This window comes from Mus musculus, chromosome 11 (genome assembly GCF_000001635.26).
Source record: "Mus musculus strain C57BL/6J chromosome 11, GRCm38.p6 C57BL/6J".
Taxonomy (NCBI): domain Eukaryota; kingdom Metazoa; phylum Chordata; class Mammalia; order Rodentia; family Muridae; genus Mus; species Mus musculus.
In genome coordinates this window covers 101418049-101441202 of record NC_000077.6, presented here as the reverse complement: position 1 = coordinate 101441202, position 23154 = coordinate 101418049, and the positions used below count along the sequence as shown (strand labels likewise).

General features: G+C 45.7%; 2 protein-coding genes and 1 non-coding gene across 8 annotated transcripts; 2 read left to right on the top strand and 1 right to left on the bottom strand.

Annotated features, from left to right (window-relative positions):
* Positions 1-5536: 5536 nt before the first annotated feature.
* Positions 5537-16118, bottom strand: Rundc1 (RUN domain containing 1). 2 transcript variants are annotated; one of them, XM_006533035.4, is made up of 6 exons: positions 15593-16116; positions 12832-12837; positions 11593-11751; positions 9657-9855; positions 9005-9121; positions 5538-7751 (listed from the first exon to the last, which is right to left on the bottom strand). In XM_006533035.4, exons 1-6 carry the CDS (start codon positions 16097-16099, stop codon positions 6886-6888), a joined length of 1854 nt encoding a protein of 617 aa, XP_006533098.1. In that variant the 5' UTR covers positions 16100-16116; the 3' UTR covers positions 5538-6885. The 2 variants fall into 2 exon arrangements, with proteins under 2 accessions (NP_766154.2, XP_006533098.1); NM_172566.4 differs by lacking the exon at positions 12832-12837 and having other exon boundaries at positions 5537-7751; positions 15593-16118.
* Ptges3l (prostaglandin E synthase 3 like) lies at positions 15256-22395 on the top strand. 5 transcript variants are annotated; one of them, XR_879745.3, is made up of 8 exons: positions 15256-16587; positions 16935-17048; positions 17160-17226; positions 17325-17423; positions 19249-19338; positions 19552-19642; positions 21475-21528; positions 22017-22395. XR_879745.3 is itself a non-coding variant. In NM_001357574.1 (7 exons), exons 1-7 carry the CDS (start codon positions 16580-16582, stop codon positions 22032-22034), a joined length of 450 nt encoding a protein of 149 aa, NP_001344503.1. In that variant the 5' UTR covers positions 15875-16579; the 3' UTR covers positions 22035-22389. The 5 variants fall into 5 exon arrangements, 4 of the variants coding, with proteins under 4 accessions (NP_001344503.1, NP_001348052.1, NP_081141.1 ...); NM_001357574.1 differs by lacking the exon at positions 19552-19642 and having other exon boundaries at positions 15875-16587; positions 22017-22389; XM_006534346.4 differs by lacking the exon at positions 19552-19642 and having other exon boundaries at positions 16190-16587; positions 16894-17048.
* Mir6929 (microRNA 6929) lies at positions 21950-22016 on the top strand. The gene has a single exon (NR_105894.1). It is a non-coding gene; the product is annotated as a microRNA 6929 (primary transcript).
* Positions 22396-23154: the final 759 nt, after the last annotated feature.

Below are 23154 nucleotides of genomic sequence, written 5' to 3'. Positions count from 1 at the left end.
ATGATTGTGAGTCACTGTGTGGGTGCTGGGAATTGAGCCTGGGTTCTCTGCAGATCTTCTGCAAGAGCAGAAACTGCTCTAAGTACCATCATCTCTCCAGCCCCTATTTATTATTACTTCAATATTTTTCAGTTCATTTTTTTTTTTTTTAAAGATTTATTTATTATTTTATGTAAGTACACTGTAGCTGTCTTCAGACACACCAGAAGAGGGAGTCAGATCTTGTTACAGATGGTTGTGAGCCACCATGTGGTTGCTGGGATTTGAACTCTGGACCTTCGGAAGAGCAGTCGGGTGCTCTTACCCACTGAGCCATCTCACCAGCCCCCTTTTCAGTTCATTTTAAAGGACTTATTTTCAGTTATGTGTATGTTGATATGTGGGTATGTGTGAGAATATGATGCCCACATAGGCCACAGACATTGGATCTCCTGGAGCTGGAGTTACAGGCTGTGGTGAACCATTTGATGTGGGTACTAGGAAGAGAACTGGGCTTCTCTGGAAGAGCAGTAGTGCTCTCCACTTCTAAGCCACTTTGCTGGCACTAATTTCTGAGACAAAGTCTTACTCTGTAGCTAAAGCTGGCTTGGAAGTCACATTATAGCCTAGGCTGGAATCCAGCTTTCAGTGATCCTCCTGCCTCAGCCTCGTGAGTCCTGGAACCACATCTGGATTATACTTGCATTTCTGTATCCAATAAATATTTTGGGGGGGGGGTTGAAACAGGGTTTCTCTGTCTAGCCCTGGCTGTCCTTGAACTCATTCTGTAGACCAGGCTGGCCTTGAATTTAGAAATCCTCCTGCCTCTGCCCCACAAGTGCTGGGATTAAAGGCGTGCGCCACCACTCCTTGGCTAAAAATGGTTTTATATTTTTTTTTAAACTGTCTACCCCAAGCTGCACTTGAACTCAGCAATCCTCTTGACTCAGCCTCTTCTATCTGTGACTCCAGTCTTGGGTCACCATCCCTGGCTCCAATTAAAATATTTTCTGAAGCAGGAGGTAGCATTTCCCAAGGTGATGAATAGACCAGGCTCCCTCACCTACCAATTCTAGAATACATTTCACCTGCTCTCTCCTACCTACCAGTTTTTTTTTTAATTTTTTTTTTAAAGATTTATTTATTATTATATGTAAGTACACTGTAGCTGTCTTCAGACACACCAGAAGAGGGAGTCAGATCTTGTTACGGATGGTTGTGAGCCACCATGTGGTTGCTGGGATTTGAACCCTGGACCTTCGGAAGAGCAGTCGGGTGCTCTTACCCACTGAGCCATCTCACCAGCCCCCCTACCTACCAGTTTTTAAAAACATTTTTAAACTCTTTTTTTTCATTTTATTGGAACTTACTTTTAATTGTGAAGTCAGTATGAATTAGCTAAATGTTGATTGTTAAAGAAAAAATTAAGTATGTAGAAAAATGTAAAATATTAGATATAAGGAAGGGACACCTGTTATTGGACTTTGGACTGTTTAGGCTGCCTACATTTTATAGAGATCAACATTCATTTTACACATATGTTGATATACATGAAAGTTTCAGATACATTATATATGATGTAGTTTCTCTCTATGTGTGTGTGTATTAATTGCTTTACATATGTGAGTGAATTTCCCAATTTTACAGAGAATAAAATAGCATAGAGATTTATGGATTGCCAAAAGTCAAATATTTGTAGTTTGGCTAGGTTTACCTGACAGTGGAATTTGTATGTACCCTCCATAAAAACCTCTCTTATGTAGAATGAGTGACTATAAGGATGATAGCCCATCACTTGGTGATACTAGTGTCTCATATGAAGATTTTTGCTGAATCTTGGCAGGTACTCTAGCCATAGGTGTGTGGGACAGCAATTGTCCAGCTATGTGAGATGGTTGTTCTGTTCATTTTTTTTTTTAAGATTTATTTATTTATTATATGTAAATACACTGTAGCTGTCTTCAGACACACCAGAAGAGGGAGTCAGATCTCGTTACGGATGGTTGTGAGCCACCATGTGGTTGCTGGGATTTGAACTTCCGACCTTTGGAAGAGCAGTCGGGTGCTCTTACCCACTGAGCCATCTCACCAGCCCCTTTTAATTTTTTCACAGTAGCAGCTATCCCACTATATATGTATTTTTATAACACTCCATTATATATCTTAAATATGAACAATATACATTTTAAAAAGAAATAAATAAAATCCATCTTTAGAATAAATCATATGAAGACCTCATTTACTAATGAGATTAGTATATTTTATATAGAAATAACCTTAGAACTCTTGAAAATATTTTCTTTCTTTTTTTTTTTTTTTTTTTTTTTATTTTTTGAGACAGGGTTTCTCTGTATAGCCCTGGCTGTCCTGGAACTCACGACCAGGCTGGCCTCAAACTCAAAAATCCACCTGCCTCTGCCTCCCGAGTGCTGGGATTAAAGGCATGCGCCACCACGCCTGGCGAAAATATTTTCTTTTATTCTTCTAGCATGAAATTTTCCATTGTTTATTTTCTTTAGGATTTCTTAAGTTCTGTAATGAAAAGAGTGGTTACAGATTTACCTACCTATTCATAAAATCCACTTTAGAAGGGTTTGCCTTTATGCATTTTACGGTATGATTTTCACAAATTAAACATAAACTCATTATATGTGCCACTTAATCCAGTTTCTCTAGACACTTTGTGATTACTGGGCATAAACACGTTTACTCTCACCGTAAGTTTGTTTTTTTAAGTCAAAGGTCACAGACACTTGGTCTCATTTTTCTTTTTTCTTTTTTTTTTTTAATAGTACAATTTTGTTTTGTTTTGTTTTTAATTAATTAATTAATTTATTATATGTAAGTACATTGTAGCTGTCCTCAGACACTCCAGAAGAGGGAGTCAGATCTTGTTACAGATGGTTGTGAGCCACCATGTGGTTGCTGGGATTTGAACTTCCGACCTTTGGAAGAGCAGTCGGGTGCTCTTACCCACTGAGCCATCTCACCAGCCCTGGTCTCATTTTTCAAATAGCTGACTGAACTGGAACAAAGCAGATGTTTTCAGACACTGGGTTTAAAACTAAGGTGCATAGAAACCCAGTGTGGGTGTGAATAACTTGCTTTGGAATAAAGGCTGAACAGTTTAAAAGTTACAATGGAGGTAACTTTTGAAAATTGGAACGATTAAACAAAAATTTTTAATTATACAAAATAATTTAAGCTTTCTGATATAGATAATAAAATAATTTAAACTTTCTTATTACAATAAATCTGAGGTCCTTATTTCTTATATAATTCTCCTGTTTTTTTTTTAACACTATTCATTTCTTTTTTTTTCCTTTTTTTTTTAATTGGGTATTTATTTCATTTACATTTCTAATGCTATTCCAAAACTCCCCCACACGCTCCCCCACCCACCCACTCCCACTTCTTGGTCCTGGTGTTCCCTTGTACTGAGGCATATAAAGTTTGCACGACCAAGGGGCCTCTCTTTCCACTGATGGCTGACTAGGCCATCTTCTGATACATATGCAGCTAGAGACACGAGCTCCGGGGGGTGGGAGGGTGGGGGTGGTACTGGTTAGTTCATATTGTTGTTCCACCTATAGGATAAACTTTTTTTAACGTATGTGGTGTTTTACCTAAATGTTTGCCTATGTATCTCATTCATGCCTGCATGCAGGTCAGAAAAGAGCACCAGATTCCCTGATTCTGCAGATGCTTGGCAGCCACTATGTGGGTGCTGGGAATTGATCCCAGGAATCTCTGGAAGAGCGGTCAATGCTCTTAAGCACTGTGATGACTCCCTGTCCACCAGTTTTGAAATGGACTCTTTTATCAGGGAGTAGCTGACTACGATGTTCGGCCTCTTCTACCTGCCTGGCTTGATGTTTGTCTGCACATCAAGTTCCCTATCCATCATGGCTTCCATGGTGCTCAGTGTGAGCCTGCAGGTGCATACTGACATCTCCTGAAGGCGGCCTCCTGACAAGTGTCACACCGGCTGACTGCATCGGGGAACACCAAGTGTGAAGCACTACAGAGAGCCAAAATGAATGGTAAAGGAGATTTCTTTGACACGCTATTATGTAGCTCAACAAAAGGACCTGTGTCTAGAGTGGTGGCCCATGACTATAATCCCAGCAGGAGGCTGTAAAAGGAGGATCAGAGGAGTTCAAGGTCATCCTTGGCTACATGAGTTCAAGACCAGCACAGGCTAGTGAAGACTGCCTCATAAACAAAACAAGGCCTCTTGGTGGCACAAGCCTGCTACACACAGGGGCAGGAGGATCTCTGAATTCCAGGCCACCTGGTCTACATATGGAGCTCTAGGAAACATAGAGAGACTCTGTCTTAAACATCAAAAACAAAACAACAAACAAAAAAAAACCCAAAACCCAAAAGGCTGCAGGGTGTGGTGGCACACACCTTTAATCCCAGCACTCGGGAGTAAGAGGCAGGCGGATTTCTGAGTTCGAAGCCAGCCTAGTCTACAAAGTGAGTTCCAGGACAGCCAGGGCTATACAGAGAAACACTGTCTTGAAAAAAACAAAAACAAAAAAACAAAAAAACAAAAACCCCCAATGGCTGGAGTGCTCCAGTTAAGAGCAGTCACTTCTCTTCCAGAGGACTCAGAACATGCTTTCTTGTTTGAGACAGGGTTTCTCTGTGTAGCCCAGGCTGTCCTGGAACTCACTCTGTAGACCAGGCTGGCCTCGAACTCAGAGATCTGCCTGCCTCTGCCTCCCAAATGCTGGGATTAAGGGTGTCACTACCTAGTGGCAGTCACTTTTTTTTTTTTTTCTTTCTTTCCTGTTCTGGCCCTGCTCACTCAGCCCAAAGGTTTATTTATTTATTAATTAATTTATTTATTATATGTAAGTACACTGTAGCTGTCTTCAGATGCACCAGAAGAGGGCGTCAGATCTCATTATGGATGGTTGTGAGCCACCATGTGGTTGCTGGGATTTGAACTCAGGACCTTAGGACAGTCAGTGCTCTTAACTGCTGAACCATCTCTCCAGCCCCGTGGCAGTCACTTTTAAGGCTGTCAGTTCCAGGGTCTATTGTGTACATAGAGCTGTCCCACTCACGTTAGCAGCTGCTTCCACATCCCATAGTAATTTGAGTTCAGTTCCTGGAACCCACATACTGACAGAAGAACTAACTCCAGATAAGAGCCATGGAACTCATGCTCCCTGCCCCCACCATACACGTGCAAATTTAAAAGACAATACAAGGGTGTATCTGGGCCATGCTATAGACATCTCATCCAACCCAAACACTGACAGCCTCACCAGTGGACTTAAGAGTACTGCTTTTTCAGAAGCAGTGTATATGCCATTCACTGCAGTGCTGACGCTATAGCCTGGGCAAGATGAATGAAAATGACCAAGGCCTTTTTAGGGAATGTGACCAGACAAAAACAACACATATACAAAACCTAGACTGCCACCAGATCCTGACCAATCCAGGGCAGAGAGGAAGTGGACAGTTTCTAAACAAATGCTGACCTAGATTACATGGGCTGATAGGACTAGAGGGACTTAGAGAGTGCAGAGGAGCTATGGGCTTTGCAGAGAAGCTACGCAAAATACTGAAACTTTATTAGCAATCACAGTTATATCATTATTCATGATATTTTTCAATTATCTTTTCCCCCTGGGGTTGGTGCTAAGGATTCCCAGGCAAGCACTCTATCACGGAGCTGCACGCCAAGCCCAAACACTGCCGTGTTCTTGAACAGGAAGTCAATGATGCATCAAAGTGCACACTGCAGACACAAGGTAAAGTGCATTTCAGGGAACAAAGCACAGGCGGCAGTTGGTTCTCCATCCTCAGTGAGCCCTGGAGCAAGTGCCCACTGCGAGCCTTCAGTCATGCCGCTCTGCACGCTCCTGTCTCCAACAAGTGGTGCCAATGAGTCACACCCCAGGGGGCTGTGGCACCCATCACCACCAGTGCAGTATGCTCCTGACGGATTCTTCTGAGTGCTTTCACTTCTGAAGACTGGGTCAGTCCTGAGAGGCCCACGGAAGAAAGTGACTTTCGAGAAACAGCCCAGGAGATCAGCTGTCATTCTTTATAACCAGAGGAGTGCTGACTGAGTGTGAGGATCGCCTCAGCAGGGAGACTTCATCTTAGGCTCATCTTAAAACTCCCTCTGAACAAAGGGGAATCAGAACTCACAACTGCACTTACAGTTCTGGCCCTAGGGCTCTCAAAGCTGCTTCTGGTAAAGGAAGACTGTTCCCAGCTTGTCTAGCAGGAGACTCAAGGTCAGTCAGTGTCTTCCAGAACTCCCTCATACAGCAAGAGAAGGGTGGGCACAACCCACATTTTCTAAAATTCAGACATGGCACGGTGAGTTGGGCATTAGCTGTGTGGTAATTGATTTTGTTACCACAGGCTCCAACAGCGGGCCGGGCACACTGTGGTGGGCTAGGGTCAGCGCCTTCTGTTTGCTTTTAACATCCACAGCACTGGCTGTGCACGCTTCGCATGCACCATACCACCGAGCTACACCTCTGGTCCTGATACTGTTTCTGTTTTAGATTTTACTATTACATTGATTTGTGTTTGGGCAGGGATTCCCATGTGCCATAGTTCATGTGTGGAGGTAAGAGGACAGGTAGTGAGAGCTCTGTTCTCTGCTTGTACCCCTCAGACTGCCAGGTATAATGGCAAGCATCTTGACCTGGCGAGCTGTCTCTCAGCCCCAACACTATTTTTGATGAGAGGCTCTGGCACGTCTTTCTAAAACGCTAAGAACAGGCTTTGCCTCCATTAGCTGACCACCTGAAAAGGGTGGAAAAAACCTATCTCCAACCCTTCCTCCGACTCCCTGGCTTTTAATCTACAATTCTAGGACATCTACGTCTTTAGAGCAAGGTGTGTGGGGGCTAAGGTTAGGCATTCCCATCAAAAGGCATCTTTGATGTTCTTGAGCTGGCGCACGGCCAAGTCTACAGGAAGGCTGAACTTGAGGCTGCTAAGGCGGCTGAGCAGGTTGAGGGCACTCTCAAAACCTGTGTGGGCCATGTAGCTCCAGGGCTGGTAATGGGGCTCGATGAGGGACCCTGACTTGCAGATGAGGTTCACCCAGGACACCAGGCGCTGCTCATTCAGTGCCATGCACACCAACGCCTTCAGTTCTGAGTCAGCGCTGCGCTTGAAAGGGTCATGCTCTGTCAGCACCAGGTGGATGGCTGTCAGAAGGCTCTGTTTGGGGGTCACAGCAGTGTCACCCATTATAGGCAGAGCAAAGGACTGTGAGAGCTTCCGGGCCGGGGATTCCACATATGCACGGCCATTCTTGGCATGGTAGTACTTTACAAAGAGCTCCCATGGGTGCATGGTCTCGGGGGCTGAGGAGAAAACTGGCAACAAGCAAGCAAGGGGGGCCATGACAAGGCTCATCCCAGAGGAGGAGGCATACAGTCCATGGGCCAGCAGGTCCCTCACAGCCACTGTCAGCTCCTTCCGCACAACCGTGGTCAGCTCATCCTTGCCTCCCAGAGAGAGGTCCTGGAGGTTGGCCGAAGTGATGACGTGGTCATGTGGCTGATGTCTCAAGGCTAGCTGCTTTACTCTGTCGACCGATACTTCCAGTCTTTTCAGTAAGTGGGAGTAGTCTCTGTCTGCCTGGCTCCTCTGCCACAAGGTTTGAGGGATCTGGCCCGTGGCACAGCCCAGCTGGCTAACAGTGAAGATCTGGAGCACAGCCAGCGCTCGCCGCATCAGGTGCAGCCCCGTCTCCCGGGCTCTCTTGGCATCTTCTGCCTTTGCTGCTTAGAAAACAGCGAGTGACTCATTAGAAAGAGGTCAAAGTGACACAGGACATTCAACACATCACAAGCTGTGAGCAATCCTTGCCTCTGTGCACAGTACAGGTGTCATATGAAGGCCAGGATGCAACTGGACTGGCTTATCTTCACCTGTAATACTAGCTATAACTGAGATACTGTGTAGCTCATTATTTTCTAATATACAATTCAGCTCTTGTTCTTTTCAAACAGGATCTTGCCATCATGGCAGTCCTCACCCCCCAGCTTCTCTATTGCTGGGATTTCAGGCAGGCATACCATGTCCAGATTTGCCTCAAACTATCTTCTGCCTCTTCCTGCCTCCATTTCTGAAGTGGTAGGATTACAGGTGTATGCCAACAAGCTCAGCTTCTTTTTTTTTCTCCCCAGCTCAGGATTAAACCCAGGGCTCTAGGAACCCATCTACACTAGGCATGTACTAGCCACATCTCCTAGATCTGGTCATTTCAAAATTATACTTAGGAGCTGATCATCCGGGGCTGGTGAGATGGCTCAGTGGTTAAGAACACTGACTGCTCTCACAACCATCTGTAATGGGATCTGATGCCCTTTTCTGGTGTGTCTGAAGACAGCTACAGTGTACTTATTTATAATAATAAATAAATCTTTGGGACTGAGCAAGCAGGGTTGGGCAGAGCAAGCAGAGGTCCTAAATTCAATTCCCAACAACCAGATGAAGGCTCACAACCATCTGTACAGCTACAGTGTACTCATATACATAAAATAAATAAATCTTAAAAAAAAAAAAGCTGTCCATCCATTACCACGATCCACATTTATCATCCCCAAAAGACATCCTGGGCCATATCATTTCCTCTCTCCCATTTCTTCCCAAGACCCAAGCAATCATTAATTTTAATCTCTCTCTCCGAAAACACCTATAATCCTACCTCTTTGTGTGAGAGAGAGAATGTGAGTGTGAGTATGCATGTGTGTGTGTGTGTGTGTACACCCACATGTGCAAATACTCCTAAGGTTATAAGGTCAGAGGACAACCCAAGAAAGTCTGTTCTCTCCTTCTACCATGTAAGTCCCTGGGAACCAACTCATGTCCTCAGGCTTGGCAGCAAGTGCCAACACCTGCTGAGACAATCTCACTGTCCCTTCCTTTTGCCAGACAGGCTCTCAATATGTAGTTCAGATTGGCCTTGAACTCTTGATTCACCTTGCACTTTCTGCTTTTGTAGCCTGTGCGTTCCAGGAGCCATACTTACCTTTGCCGGGTCCTGGGGGCAGTGTACTGCCACCCACCCTGGTGGAGCCGATTCCCACCTTCCCGCTGGCTTGGCACTCACAGTGTCCACCTGTCTGCAGGGGGCTTCCCACTTCATCTGTCGTCAGAAGTTACAAAAGCAAGACATGTATTTATCCCCCTCACAGTAGATTTTTACAGGAAAAATAAAGTTAATGGTGTCTACTCCATGATCAGAATGCTATAAATTATTGTGCTTCCCTGTGTGAGAGGTGCCTGGTGCAGCACAGCTGGCTCAATAATATTTGCTAAGTAGGCGAGGAGTGGATCATCCCCAGTAAGACTAACGGGGAGAAATCTGCTCAAGGCCATGAGGCCAGCGGTGGTCCTGAAGCACCTTCAGATCATGTTCTTTCCATCCTACTGTGGCATACCTGAGAGGTCTTACTAGGTAGGCCAGCCTGGAACTCACACTATATAACAGGCTGACCTAGAACTGAATTCTGCCAGCCTCTGCCTCTCTGAATTCAAGGATTAAGGGCATGTACCACCATACCCACTTCAAGTCTCTTAAACACAGTAGGAACTGGCCCCTGAGATAGACGTTCTCAGTCCACACAGAACCGCCACACTGTCTGTCTGTCTTTGCCTCCTCCTCCCAGACGCTCCCTGACCTTGGATGAAGCTGATGAACATCTCAAGGTCCCGGATCTGGGTTTTCAGCTGCTCCACCAGCTGCTCTTTCACCCGCACTGGGTTGACAATCTGAGCCACTGCTGCGTCCACACGTTGACGAAGCTCCTCAGTGGAAAGGGAACTGATGTCCTCATTCAGATTCATGTCCAGTTTCTTTATTAACTCATCGATGATCACCTATCAAGACCACAGCAATGAGTGTACCCTTTGCAGTTCTCAGCAGAGGGCATGGAGTGGGGGAGGGAGAATCTTAGAAGGTTCTGTGCTCAAAGGGAAAGAAAACTTGCACAGACCTCCCTCCCACTTCAAGAGAAACTGATGTAGCTGCTGATTAAGACAGAGCCTGAGAGATGGCTCAGCAGATAAAAGAGCCTGTTATATAAACCCAGTGACCTGAGTTAGACCTCAGAGCCCACATAAAGGTCGAAGGAGAGAACGGGTACTGTGCACATATGCACACACACTCATACGATAATTTAAGAAGAAAGATGGGTAGCCAGGCGGTGGTGACTCATGCCTTTAATCCCAGCACTTGGGAGGCAGAGGCAGGCGATTTCTGAGTTCAAGGCCAGCCTGGTCTACAGAGTGAGTTCTAGGACAGCCAGGGCTACACAGAGAAATCCTGTCTCGAAAAAACCAAAAACAAAAACAAAAGAAGAAGAAGGAGGAGGAGGAGGAGAAGGGGACACAGCTTCTCTTCCCCTTCCAGGGTAACAAAGACCCCTTAGCTCAGGGCTGGGGATGAAGCTGTTTGTAGAGTGCTTGCCTAGCATGAATAAAAACCTGGGTACATGCTCTCTGGTACCGTATAAAGCAGGTGGGAAGATGAACACCTGTCATCTAAGCACTTGGAGAAGACACAAGTTCAAGGTCATGCTTGAGTATATAATGAGTACAGCCTAGGCTCTATGAGACCCGTCTCAAAAACAAACAAAAGAAAACAAAAGAACACCTAATTCCTTTTGGTCAGAAATGGCACCTCTCATGAACTGTGAATTTAACAGGCCAGTAAGCTTTCACCCAGTAGAAGGGCGAATGCTCCAAGTGGCTAAAGAACCAATAGTCTCATATTTGGGCTAGAGAGATGACTCAGCAGTTGAAATCACGCTGTCACAGGACCAGGGCTGGGTTCCCAGCACCCACATGGTAGCTCACAACCTCTGTAACTCAACTTCAGCCTGCCACCATCCTCTGGCCTCCATAGGCAGTTCCTTGATACCCTTGATAGAAAGTGTAGGTGGGCAAAATAATTATGCACATAAAATAAAAAGTAAATAAAATCCCTGAAGTTTCAAGAAGGAAAAAAAAAAAAAAAAAAAAAAGAATGGGAGGCAGAGGCAGACGGAACTCCGAGTTTGAGGCCAGCCTGGTCTACAGAGTGATTTCCAGGACAGCCAGGGCTATACAGAGAAACCCTGTCTCAAACAAACAAACAAACAGGCTCCAAAGCTTCATATTTGCTTTCTCTAAAGGCTTTTGAGTGAATATATACTTATTTTTCCTTTTTTTTTTCCCTAGACAGGTTTTCTCCATGTAGTCCTGGCTGTTCTGGAACTCACTCTGTAGACCAGGCTGGCCTTGAACTCAAAGATCTGCCTGTCTGTGCATCCCAAGTGCTGGGATTAAAGGCATGCACCATCACTACCTGGCACTCACTATGTCTTAATTTCTCATGTTATTTATTTATTTATTTATTTATTACCGATGAGAACAAATGATGCAGGAACTTTGGAAGTAAGGAAGTAAGAAAGAGAGACTGGTTCCAGGAAGTAGCCATTTTTCCCTTTGCTTTGGACCCTGGGTTCTCTGTAAGGCCATGGGAGAAGTGCACTGGGTAGAGGCTATGCAGGAACACCACCAGCAGGGACCCAGTAAGCGTGAGAAATGCCGGAGTCGCCTCTGAGGTCTGCTCACCCGCTGTCTTTCCAAGACCACGGACTGCGGCAGGGAGTCATAACTACCCTCCTGATAGGCAAACGTCTCCAGGTCATCAAGCTGGGTCTTCAGCTGCAGAATCAGTTCTTTCTGCTTCTCCCTCTGGGTTTCCAGGCGCTCCCGTTTTTCCTGTTCGCTCTGTGATGAGAAATATATTTAGGTCTATTTTACAGAAAAGAGAAACCAAAGGCACTTAAAGACTCTCAGGCTAATAGTGACCAGGGAAATACATAAGGCTTCAATGAAACAACAGACAAGGCAGGTTTAGCAGTAACAATGTGCTTCACCCAGGGCAACTGATTGCATCTGTGTTTTCATTTGGAACATGATACAAACACGATGAAGCCTTTGCTAATAAATAGGCTTGTTGTTTATAAAGGTCTAGTCAGGAGAGAGAAAACTTAGTAAGATGGCCTCCAGGAGTTAAAGGTGTTACCTTGTGTGGTCAGTCGACAAAGCATAACTCCTTACTAATCTGTGCAAACCAATTTTTGCACGGCTGTCTGGGGGAACGAGCCAGGGGTGGTGCCTTGTGAAGATCAGAGGTTCATGTCCAGCATGAGCTAGATAGCTGGTCTGGGGGGGAGCTACAAGAGCCTCTGTCTCAACAGGCAAAGCGGGGAGCTGAGTTATAGAGAAAGGCTTACATATATAGAAATCAGCCAGTTTTATAAAATTTCAAAGCTACTTGGAAAGGTTATAGGTATTTCTGTAAAACAGGAAACAAGGAAATGTAAGTGCCTAAGGCACAGAAATACAGAAGCCAAGTCACAGGGATGGGACGTGAACAGTGTGGTGTGTGGGTGTGTGAGTGGGGAAAATTTCTGAGAACAACCCCTTTCTCCCTGACAGCTACCACATAGCTTCTGTCTTTATGTTACTAAGTGTCCTTTACGGGGATCAAGTCTTGCCAACATATTCTTAGATACTGGGCCATCATCATTTTGAGTACAAAAACAAAACAAAACAAAAAGCAAGCCAGATGTGATATGTACACATGTACTCCTCAGTGAGTTCCAGGCTAGCCTGGGCTACATATACAGACTCTATCTTAACAACCACCACTGAAAAAAAAAAAACAAAAACAACCAACTAAACAACCAAAAACCAAAACAAAACAAAAAAAGGAGCAGAGGCACTAAACCACTCATAGATATAAGGCTGCATTATAAACTAGGATCTACACAGAATTAAAGTCAGCCTTAAAGTGGTACTTACCAAGCCCTCAAGCAGCAAGGTAGGAGAGAGGAGAGAGAAAAGACAAAAAACAAAGAATTACGTTTTCCTCCAGCTTCGTAAAGAGCAATCCCCTCCCTTTAGCTTTGTTGGCGACGCCTCAGGATGCTCTCCAGCTCTTCCTGAGTGTTGCTGCTGTTCCTCATAGCCCCATTCTTTTTTTTTTTTTTTTTTTAAAGATTTATTTATTATTATATGTAAGAACACTGTAGCTGTCTTCAGACACACCAGAAGAGGGAGTCAGATCTTGTTACGGATGGTTGTGAGCCACCATGTGGTTGCTGGGATTTGAACTCTGGACCTTCGGAAGAGCAGTCGGGTGCCCTTACCCACTGAGCCATCTCACCAGCCCCATAGCCCCATTCTTTTCCTCAGTTACTAACTAGGCCTCCACTGAAAAAGCCTTCTCTGGTTTTCTCCAGGAAGAACAAGTCATTTCTTCCTTTGTATTGTGTACACTTAGTCATTATAGTGTTTGTTTAGGACCTGTCTCTACTAATCTACAAACTCAAGGACCTTGACTTTTGATGTTCAATATACCTAGAACTGTGCCCAGTACGGGTGAATTCTCAATATATTTATTTCTTTTCCTTAAAAAAAAAATCTTTACATTTTTATTTTATGTTCCTGGATGACTTGCCCACACGTATGTCTGTGCACTACAGGAGTGTCTGGTGCCCACAGAGCCTAGAAGAGGGTCCCCAATCATTTGAACAGCATGTATAGACAGTTGTGAGCTGCTGTGTAGATACTGGGAATCAACCCTGGGTCCTCTGCAAGAGCAGCCTGCTCTGATCCACTGAACCATCTCTCCAGACCTCATTACATATTTCTTTTATGTTTTTTGAACTAAATTAGGTATAGAACAACAAACTCCAAATAATGAACTGGAGGAAATTGTCTAACTACCCAAAAGAGAAAGAAACAAAAACATAGTCTATCTTTGTCATTCCTTTGTGAAGCCAATGAAGAAAGAAACCAGCTATAAATCCTGATTTGTTTCCATGACTACACCTGCCAAGTCTGTCACTCGCTGTCATCGTTACAGCATATTTGCTGGAATTAATCAAACAAGTTTATCAGCAAGACCAAATAAGTTCTGGGGCAAGGCAGGAAATAATATGTTTAATGTCCAGTACACATTGAGATAAAGTTGAAGGTAATTGGGAGAGACTGGTGAGATAGCTAACTTGGTAGTGTGCCTGCCTCGAGTGTACTAGGTTCTGGGTTCAAACCCAAGCACTGACTAACTCCGGTTGGTCCACCTGCCTATAATCTCAGTATCCAGAAGATGGAGGTGGGATGAGGAGAAATTCAAGGTTAGGAACACCAAGCCTGATGGCTTGTGCTTGATGTCTCGAACTCACATTCTAAGGAGAGAACTAACTCCTAAAAGCTGTCCTCTGACCTCCACAAGTAGGCTGTGACACCAGCACTGTGCTCCTACACACACACACACACACACACACACACACACTAAAACCCAAAAAAACTTCAAGATGATTCTATAGCAAGTTCTGGGTCAGAGAGCCTGTCTTTTAAAAAAAATCAATAATAATAATTTTCAAGAGCTGAGGACATAGCTTAATTGGTGACAGAGTGCTTGTCTACAACATGCAACTTCCTGGGTGCCACCCCCAAGACTGTTCCCTTTGCCCCCCCCAAAGCAGAAAAAATATATCATTTTGCCCAAAGAATGTACTTAACAATACAGCTGCTTAATTGGCAGAGCGAGGACAATTTTTTTATGTCATTACCTTGACAATTTTTTCTGAAAGTGACAATAAAAAATAGAGACAGTACCATCTCTGCCCAGGACCTTCCATGGCATTCAATACTGGACAGGGCCTGGCCACTTTTTAAGTCTGTTGACTTGTGGTTGACTGCTCCTTGTGCAAGGGTATATGGGTATGAGAAGGAAGGAACTGGAAACACTTCAGATCAGCATAAGTCACTATCTCCTACCAATAAGTTTTCTTGGCTAAACCATTTTGAGTGGGAAGAAAGCCACATGTGGACTGCAATCTGCACAACAGGAAGCGGAAAAGGCGGCCTGTCTCAAAACTTCCAGCTTCCAGACGTTCAAAGTTTGTAAGGAATCTTCCCGCGTTGTGGTTTACAGAATTTCCTTGCTTCTTCGGTGTACTGAAGAACGCACTGGTCAGTCAGAAGGCCCCGTTCAGAGAACCCCGTTATTAACCAGGATGGCAGAGCAGTCTGAAAACACTGTCAGGACATCCTTATAGTCAGGTGTGTTTCTTTCCACTGCCAAGGGATGGTGTCTGTTCACCAAAGCCGTCACTGAGATAAGACAGCATAAAGATCACAGCCTATCTATATGCCAAAAAAAGCACGGGGCATTAATTTCAATTTCCATGGATTCCAATTCACTTCCCTTTCACTTAACACTTCTCCCGTTCCCAATGTTCATTCTATCAATAAGTGCTCAGGGTATATACTTCAGGGTAGAGAGAGTGACACAAATACACACTCAAGTACCTCAAAGTCGACAGAGGCAGCACGGCTTCCATTACCAACTGCCTTTTCAATACTCTTTAAGGCTCGCCATATGTCTTTCTGCATCTTCCTGACTCTTCTCTCTATCTTGCATACACGTGCCTATAGTACTTCCAGCTCGGTCGCTCCTCACCCTTTCTACCTCGGTCCGTGTCAGCATCACCACCCACAAACTCCCCGCCTGCATCATCTTCATCCGCATCCGGAACTAGCGGCAGACACTCACCTGGTCCTCACCCCGCACCCGTGGCCGGTCCCCCGGCAGCACATCGCTTTCGTCACCGCCACAAGGGTCTGCCAGCCCCTCGTAACCCAGGACGTGAGGACAGCCGCGGAAGGCAAAGTCTTCGAGCTCGCGCAGGAGACGCTGCTGCTCCGCCGGCGCCCCGCGCACTACCTGGCGCAGACGGAACTGCACCTGCGCGAAGTGCGAGGACAGCGCGAGCAGGGCCGAATCCAGCTGCCGCCGCTCGGCTTCCAGCCGCCTCAGCGTGCGGACAGTCGCGTCGGATGGAGAGCCCGGAGCCGCTCCAGGCTCTTCGGCTGCCGCCGCCTCCGAGAACGTCGCCGCCCCAGGACCGGCCTCGGCCACTGCCCCCACGGGAGCCCAGCGCACAGTCTCGCATGGTGGCAGCGACTCCTCCTCCTCTTCTTCTTCTTCCTCGTCCTTCGCCTTAGGCCCGACAGCGGTCACCACAGTTCCTAGCTCCGTAGCCACTTCCACCGTCGCCATCTTCCCGGAAACGCCGCCCGCACGTCAGTGGCGCCCCCTTGCTGCCATGGCAACGGGCTCTGGCAGGGAAGCCTGGACGAGTGGTGGGCGGGTCTTGCACTCCTCCAATCTCGGGAGGGCCCGCCCCCTCGGGACTTTAATGCATTTTGTGAATTAGACACTTTGAGTTGGAGGAACAAGTGAATGAAACCGAGAACAAGTAACTTCCTGCATATAGGGGCTAGAGTAGCCCTTTCCCTGGATAGAGAGTAGATATTGTATTTCTGATATGTTTATTTCTGGAGACCCCGAGATGTAGAAAACGCTCCCGGTGTCCTTCTGGAGTCCAAATCACTCTTGCTGTCAAGCCAACTTTCTTTCCCTCCCTCGCAACCCTTCCTCCTACCATATAAGGAGAGGCAGCTGCTAGGAGCCTCCTAGAATCTAAAGATAGAGGCCTTTTCTTGGGACTCCAAAAGCCACGGGGCAGCTGGAGTCACCATGGAACGGTGAGTTTCAGGCCGCCATCATACAGGTCCTACATATTCCCCTGTCCGTTTTCCTGCAGATTTCCTCTCCCACATTTGTAGAAGCCGCTGAGTCTGCCCACCAGCACCCCAGACTCCACGTCTCTGTGACTGTGGGTGAGAGGGGGTGGTGAGATCTGAACGTATTTTCTAACTCCTTACTTCCCTTGGCTCTCTGGGTTTATTCTCGCCACCTCTGCCCACTCCCACTACTCCCCTCTGTCTGGTTCAGTGGCACCACGTACGACTCTACTGTCTCCTCCCTCCACCTTTCCATATTGCCTTCAGTCTTGCCCACCCCTACCAAGCCCCACCTCCAACCTCTTCAGGCAGCCTGCCCGGACTCTGTGGTACGACAGACCCAAATATGTTTTCATGGAGTTTTGCGTTGAGGACAGCACCGACGTCAGTGTGCTCATTGAGGACCACCGCGTCGTGTTCAGGTAGTAGTCTTCCCCTGTGGACTGGCCTGGGGTCTCAAGAACCGTTCCTATCCTCCTGGTGTCTCAAGAACTTATCCTGTCACTTCCTATGTCTCTTTACTGTAACTTTAGCTGCAGGAATGGTGATGGAGTGGAGCTGTATAACGAGATTGAATTCTATGCCAAGGTGAACTCCAAGGTGAGGGCAGGGTAAGGATAGTCATATCTGAACAAGAAAGGCTGGCCAAGCAAGGAGACTGGAAGTTTATCCTAAAAATAAGGCTATCTGTCTGACAGGACTCCCAGGATAAGCGTTCTGGTCGCTCCATTACTTGCTTTGTGAGGAAATGGAAGGAGAAGGTGGCCTGGCCTAGGCTCACAAAGGAGGATATAAAGGTGAGTGTGTGTGCAGGAGTGGTCTACTCCTGTGCTCTCCCTTCATCTGAGCATTCTCTCTGTGCACCCAAGCATCAGAGTTATATCTGGAGCTGTGTTTGGCTTCTTTCCAGTCACTATTTTAGGGAGTCCTCTGGGTCGTGTGTATTTGATATTCTATTTATTCTGAAATCTATATATTTCCTCCTAGTCTAGACAGCAACCACCAGGGTTTGTTGGGGGAAGTAGGTTTTTGTCTGTTCGCTTTTGTTTTTGAGTCAAGCTCTTTTGTTGTTGCTCAGGCTGGCCTTGAACTTGCCATCCCTCTGCCTCAGCCTCCTGAACATTGATATTGCAAGCATGTGTATGACATTACAGGTATTATTATCGTTGCCTATTTTCTGTCTCATTTCTTTTTTGTTTGTTTGTTTTAAAGATTTATTTTATTTATATGAGTACACTGTAGCTGTCTTCATAAACACCAGAAGAGGGCATCTGATCTCATTACAGATGGTTGTGAACCACCATGTGGTTACGGGGAATTGAACTCAGGACCTTCAAAAGAGCAGCCAGTGCTCTTAACCGCTGAGCCATCTCTCCAGCCCTTCTGTCTCATTTCTTAGCCACTCTTTCCATCGCTTTCAGTGGGCTCTGTTAAACATAACCTTGACTTTGTCTTTCTCACACTTAAGACCCTTTGATAGCAGCTACTCCTCTAAAAGCTGAAAGTTGGCCATCTGCTAACTGAATCTTGATTTTACATTTATTTAGTAGGGTTTTTTTTCACAGTTAAAAATTATTCTGGACATATGACTGTTAAGAGCACTGGTTGCTCTTGTAGAACCTAAGTTCAATGGGCAGTTCCCACTGTGGTGGCCCACAACCATCTGTAACTTGAGTTCGAAGAGAGCTAACACCTTCTTCTGTCTTCATGGGCACATGGTACACACAGATACATTCAGGCAAAACATTCATACACATAAGATAAAATAAATAATTCTTAAAAATTATATTGACTGGCTATTGACATTTGTAATTTTTTTTATTTGTTGCTGACATTAAAAGCATGTAGATTATGGGGCCAGTGAGATGGCCCAGCAGGTAAAGGTGCTTGCTACTGATCTGAGTTTGAGGCTCAGGTCCCACATCCTGGAAGGAGAGAGCCAAACCCCACAAATGTAACATCCATTTGTGTGTAAAGTGACATGCTCCTTCCAAATAAATAAATAAATATTTTAATATTTTAATTATAAACTATGAGACCGGAGAGATGACCTAGTTTTGTTTTGTTTTAGGATTCTCTCTCTCTCTCTCTCTCTCTCTCTCTCTCTCGGTTTTTGTTTTTTGTTTTTTCAAGATAGGGTTTCTCTCTGTAACAGCCCTGGCTATCCTAGAACACAATTTGTAGACCAGGTTGGACTCAAACTTGGAAATCCACCTACCTTTGCCTCCAGCCAGAGTGCTGGGTTTAAAGGAGTATGCCACCACACCCAGCTAGAGAGGCCCAGTTTTTAAGAGCAGTGGTTACTCTTCCATAGGACTCAGTTTCAATTCCCAGCTCACTGCTACTCAGACATCTTGCTTGGTTGAATCCTAGGATGCTTTGTGTTGACCACCCCAGTCCATCAGCCCTTGGAGGGTAGAACTCTGCTTTTTCAGACCCTGCATTTTTGGCATTGGTGTTGGTACTGAGTTGTTTCTGGTGAACATTTGTGGATGTACATTGGAGGGCAGGTTGGGGGCCCTGTACCACACTGAGTTCCTTGTCTATGCACATGCCCCCACCCTTTCCCTGCACTGTTGCTCCTGTCCTCCCTGCTGTGATGGTCTGCACTTCCTCTTACAGCCTGTGTGGCTCTCTGTGGACTTCGATAACTGGAGAGACTGGGAAGGAGACGATGAGGTGGAGCTGGCTCAGGTGGAACATTATGCAGAGGTAGGAAGTACAGCACCTGCTGGTCATCTTAACCATTCTGCGTCTGACTGCACACAGTAGCTGGGGAATTATCAAGGCCCAGACCGGGATATTGGAACTTCCTCAGTGGGCCACGTGCTGGTGCTAATATACTGTATTTTTGACTCATTGTATATTTAGCAGAAACAAGAGAAATTAGAGATTTATTATTTTATTTATTTACTTTTGATACAGAATCTTAACTATGGAGCTCTGGAACTCACTCTATAGACCAGACTGGCCTCAAACTCAGAGATCCACTTCTGGGATCCCTAGTGCTGGGAAGGTGTGTTTCACCATGCCTAAGATTGTGTGTGTGTGTGTGTGTGTGTGTGTGTGTGTGTGTGTGTGTGTTGGACCTCTGGAGTTACAGTTGGTTGTGAATTGTCTGATGTGAGCTTTGGAAATAAAACTTGAATCCTTTGGAGGAGAAGCAAGTACTCTTAGTTTTGAGCCATCTTAAAACAAACAAACAAAAAACCAGCCAGGAGGTAGTAATAGTGGTGCACACCTTTAATCCCAGCACTCAGGAGGCAGAAGCAGGCAGATCTCTTAAGTTCAAGGCTGGTCTACAGAGTGAATTCCAGGACAACCAAACCCAACAACTTAATACAGTTTCTTTATTTGTTTATTTATTTATTGGGAGGAGCAGATGCACACAAGCCACAGTACCCATGAGGAGATCAGAAGACTCTGACATGGAGGTCCCAGGAATTGAACTCATGTCCTCAGGCTTGGCAGCAGCTGCCTATTCTTTTTTTTTTTGGTTTTTCGAGACAGGGTTTCTCTGTGTAGCCCTGGCTGTCCTGGAACTCACTCTGTAGACCAGGCTGGCCTCGGACTCAGAAATCCTCCTGCCTCTGCCTCCCAAGTGCTGGGGTTAAAGGCGTGTGTCACCACTGCCCGGCTTACAGCAGCTGCCTATTTTTATTGAGCCATCTTGCCAGCCCATATCAGTAAAATTTCTCACAACCTCACTTACTGTTTTCAGAGTACTGTCTGCATTCAGTAAAAATGTAACAAAACCTCTCCCACCTCTCTATAATTCTGTTCTCTTCTATGATTCTAGGTGGTTTTCCTGAGCTAGAAAAATTCATAGGAATCTAATACTAACCAGTATAAAACTCACAAGTCACTGGTTCCCCATAAATAGCATCTGGCATCTGTGATTTGGTTTTAGAAGACCAGAAACTCCTTAATTCAGACTGTAAAAGGACTCACATACCCCAGACTTTGACATGGAAGGTGCTTTCTGAGTGTGTTTAAATTGATTGATTTTTTTTCTTTGTGAAACTCAGTCTTCCTGTGTAGCTTAAGCTGATCTTGAACTTGTGCCTCAGCCTTGCGAATGCTGGAATGATTGGTCTGTGACACCCACTTTAAATTAGTTTTTTTTTTTCTTTAAGTAATTTTCATCATGCTTTGTTATTTGTTTTATCATGTGTATGTGTGCCTACGCGAGCTTCTGTACCACGTGCAGGAAGTTGATGGAGGAAGTCTGAGAGCAGTAACTGCCTGAGAGAGGTGCTGGGAACTGAACCTGGTTACACTGCAAGAGCAGAAGTGCTCTTAACTATGGAGCCATCTCTCTAGGCCCCAAGCTCCCGCCCCTTTTTGTTTAGTTTTGTTTTTGTTTTGAGACAGGGCTTCTCTGTGCCTTGGCTGTCTTGGAACAAGCTTTATAGACCAGGCTGGCTTCCAACTCACAGAGAGCTGCCTACCTCTGCCTCCTGAGTGCTGGGATTAAAAACTTGTGCCACCACACCTGGCCGGCCCTGGTGCTTTTGAGATAGGGTCTCATGAAGCCCAGGCTGACCTTGAAGAGCTTCCTATGTAGTGAGCTGAGACTGGCCCTGAACTCCTAACCTTCCTGCCTCCACTTGTTAAGTTCTAGTATTTGCAATCAAGTGCCAACATACATCACCTGTCCCAGGTTAACTTTTGTAAGCCACCAGGTGGCCTCTGGAAACCAAAGGCCAGTCCTCTTAAAGAGCAGCAAGTGGTCTTAACTGTTGAACCACATATCTAGCGCCCTCTGGCTGGGACCATCTCCCATCTCTACTACTATTCAGACTGCTCTGCCCTCCCCCCCTCCCCCCTTGCTTCTCTTTCTATTAGCTTCTGAACAAGGTCAGCACTAAGAGGCCTCCCCCTGCCATGGATGATCTGGACGTAAGTAATACCTTCCCTAGATCTTTCAGCTTCCGTTGAGCCTTTACAAATAACACAGTAGAGCTGGATACAGCCCAATATTGGGAAGAGAGTTTTCCCACCATGCATGAGTCCCACGCTCCAAAAAGGAACAGGATTAAAAAACACCCACAAACATAAGAATGTGCATCGCATTCTCTAGCACACAGTGGTCCTCTGCAGATTCTGAGTTTGACACAAGGTTGAGTGCTACCTAAGCCTCCCCTTCTTCCTCCCCATCCTAGAACACACCTGCAGCTCTTTAGAGCAGTGACACCGTTTGAAATCCTCAAAACAAGGGTGCACAATAGAGTTCTGTTCACTGAGTCCTGGTGCTTTACCTCATTCCCCAAAGTGAGCCTCCCAAGAGATGTGACTCGGGATTCCAGGAGAGCAGCTGGGGGAGGGAGGGAGGAGCAGCATCTGTGAAGGCTGCCATAGAAACCACAGGTGCTGTCTTCTTCTTCCAGGATGATTCTGACAGCTAACTAGCTTTCTGTGACGGTGGAGCCGGGGAGGAGGCGGTAGCTATCTTCTGTCATGCTGAAAAACTGGGATGGTGCCTTCTTCAACTACTTGGTTTGCATCAAGATCCACAGAGACCTCTGAACTCTTCCAGAAGCTCTTTCTGAAGGGTGCCCCTCCACGTGTTAGGTCTTCCTCCTGGGCGCCTGCCTGAGCGTGCTCCTGCATCAGGTGGGGTGGGACGCTGACCGCTGGGGATGACTTCCCACTGACTCGACTTAGAATCTGTGCTTGGGATGATTGGGTGTTGGGACATGTGTTCAAATGTGGCAAAGCAAAGGCCAAAGAAGAAAGAGATTATAATAAATTCTAGGAATGATCCTTCCCTTCCCTTCCTGTATTCTCCCCTCTCTGTGGAAAGCCCCTTCTCTCTGCAGAGCTTGTGGCCACTTTGCAGTGGGAAGGTGTTACAGAGACCGCTCACCCACAGAGGTCCCTGTCACGCCTGGCCCTTTAGCTTCCTGTACCAGAGTGTGAAGTGTTTTGTTTGTTTGTTTGTTTGTTTGTTTTTAGAAAATGAGAGTTTGGTCCTCAGTGCCCATACCAGGTGGCTCACAACCACCTGTAACTTGGTGTACACATAAGTAAAAATAATATTTAAAAAATCCAAATTATCGCCGGGCGTGGTGGCACACACGCCCTGTCTCGAAAAACCAAAAAAAAAAAAAAAAAAAATCCAAATTATCGGGGCTGGCGAGATGGTTCAGCGGCTAAGAAGAACACTGACTGCTTTTCCAAAGGTCTTGAGTTCAAATTCCAGCAACCACATGGTGGCTCACAATCATTTCTAATGAGATCTGATGTCCTCTTCTGGAGTGTCTGAAGACAACTACAGTCTACTTATTTATAGGGTTAAGCTGAGTGCGCAGAGGTCCTAAAAATTCAACTCCCACCAGGCAGTGGTGACATAGGCCTTTAATCCCAGCACTTGGGAGGCAGAGGCAGGCGGATTTCTGAGTTCGAGGCCAGCCTGGTCTACAGAGTGAGTCAGGACAGCCAGGGCTATACAGAGAAACCCTGTCTCAAAAAACCAAAAAAAACAAAAAACCAAAAAATCAACTCCCAACAACCACATGAAGGCTC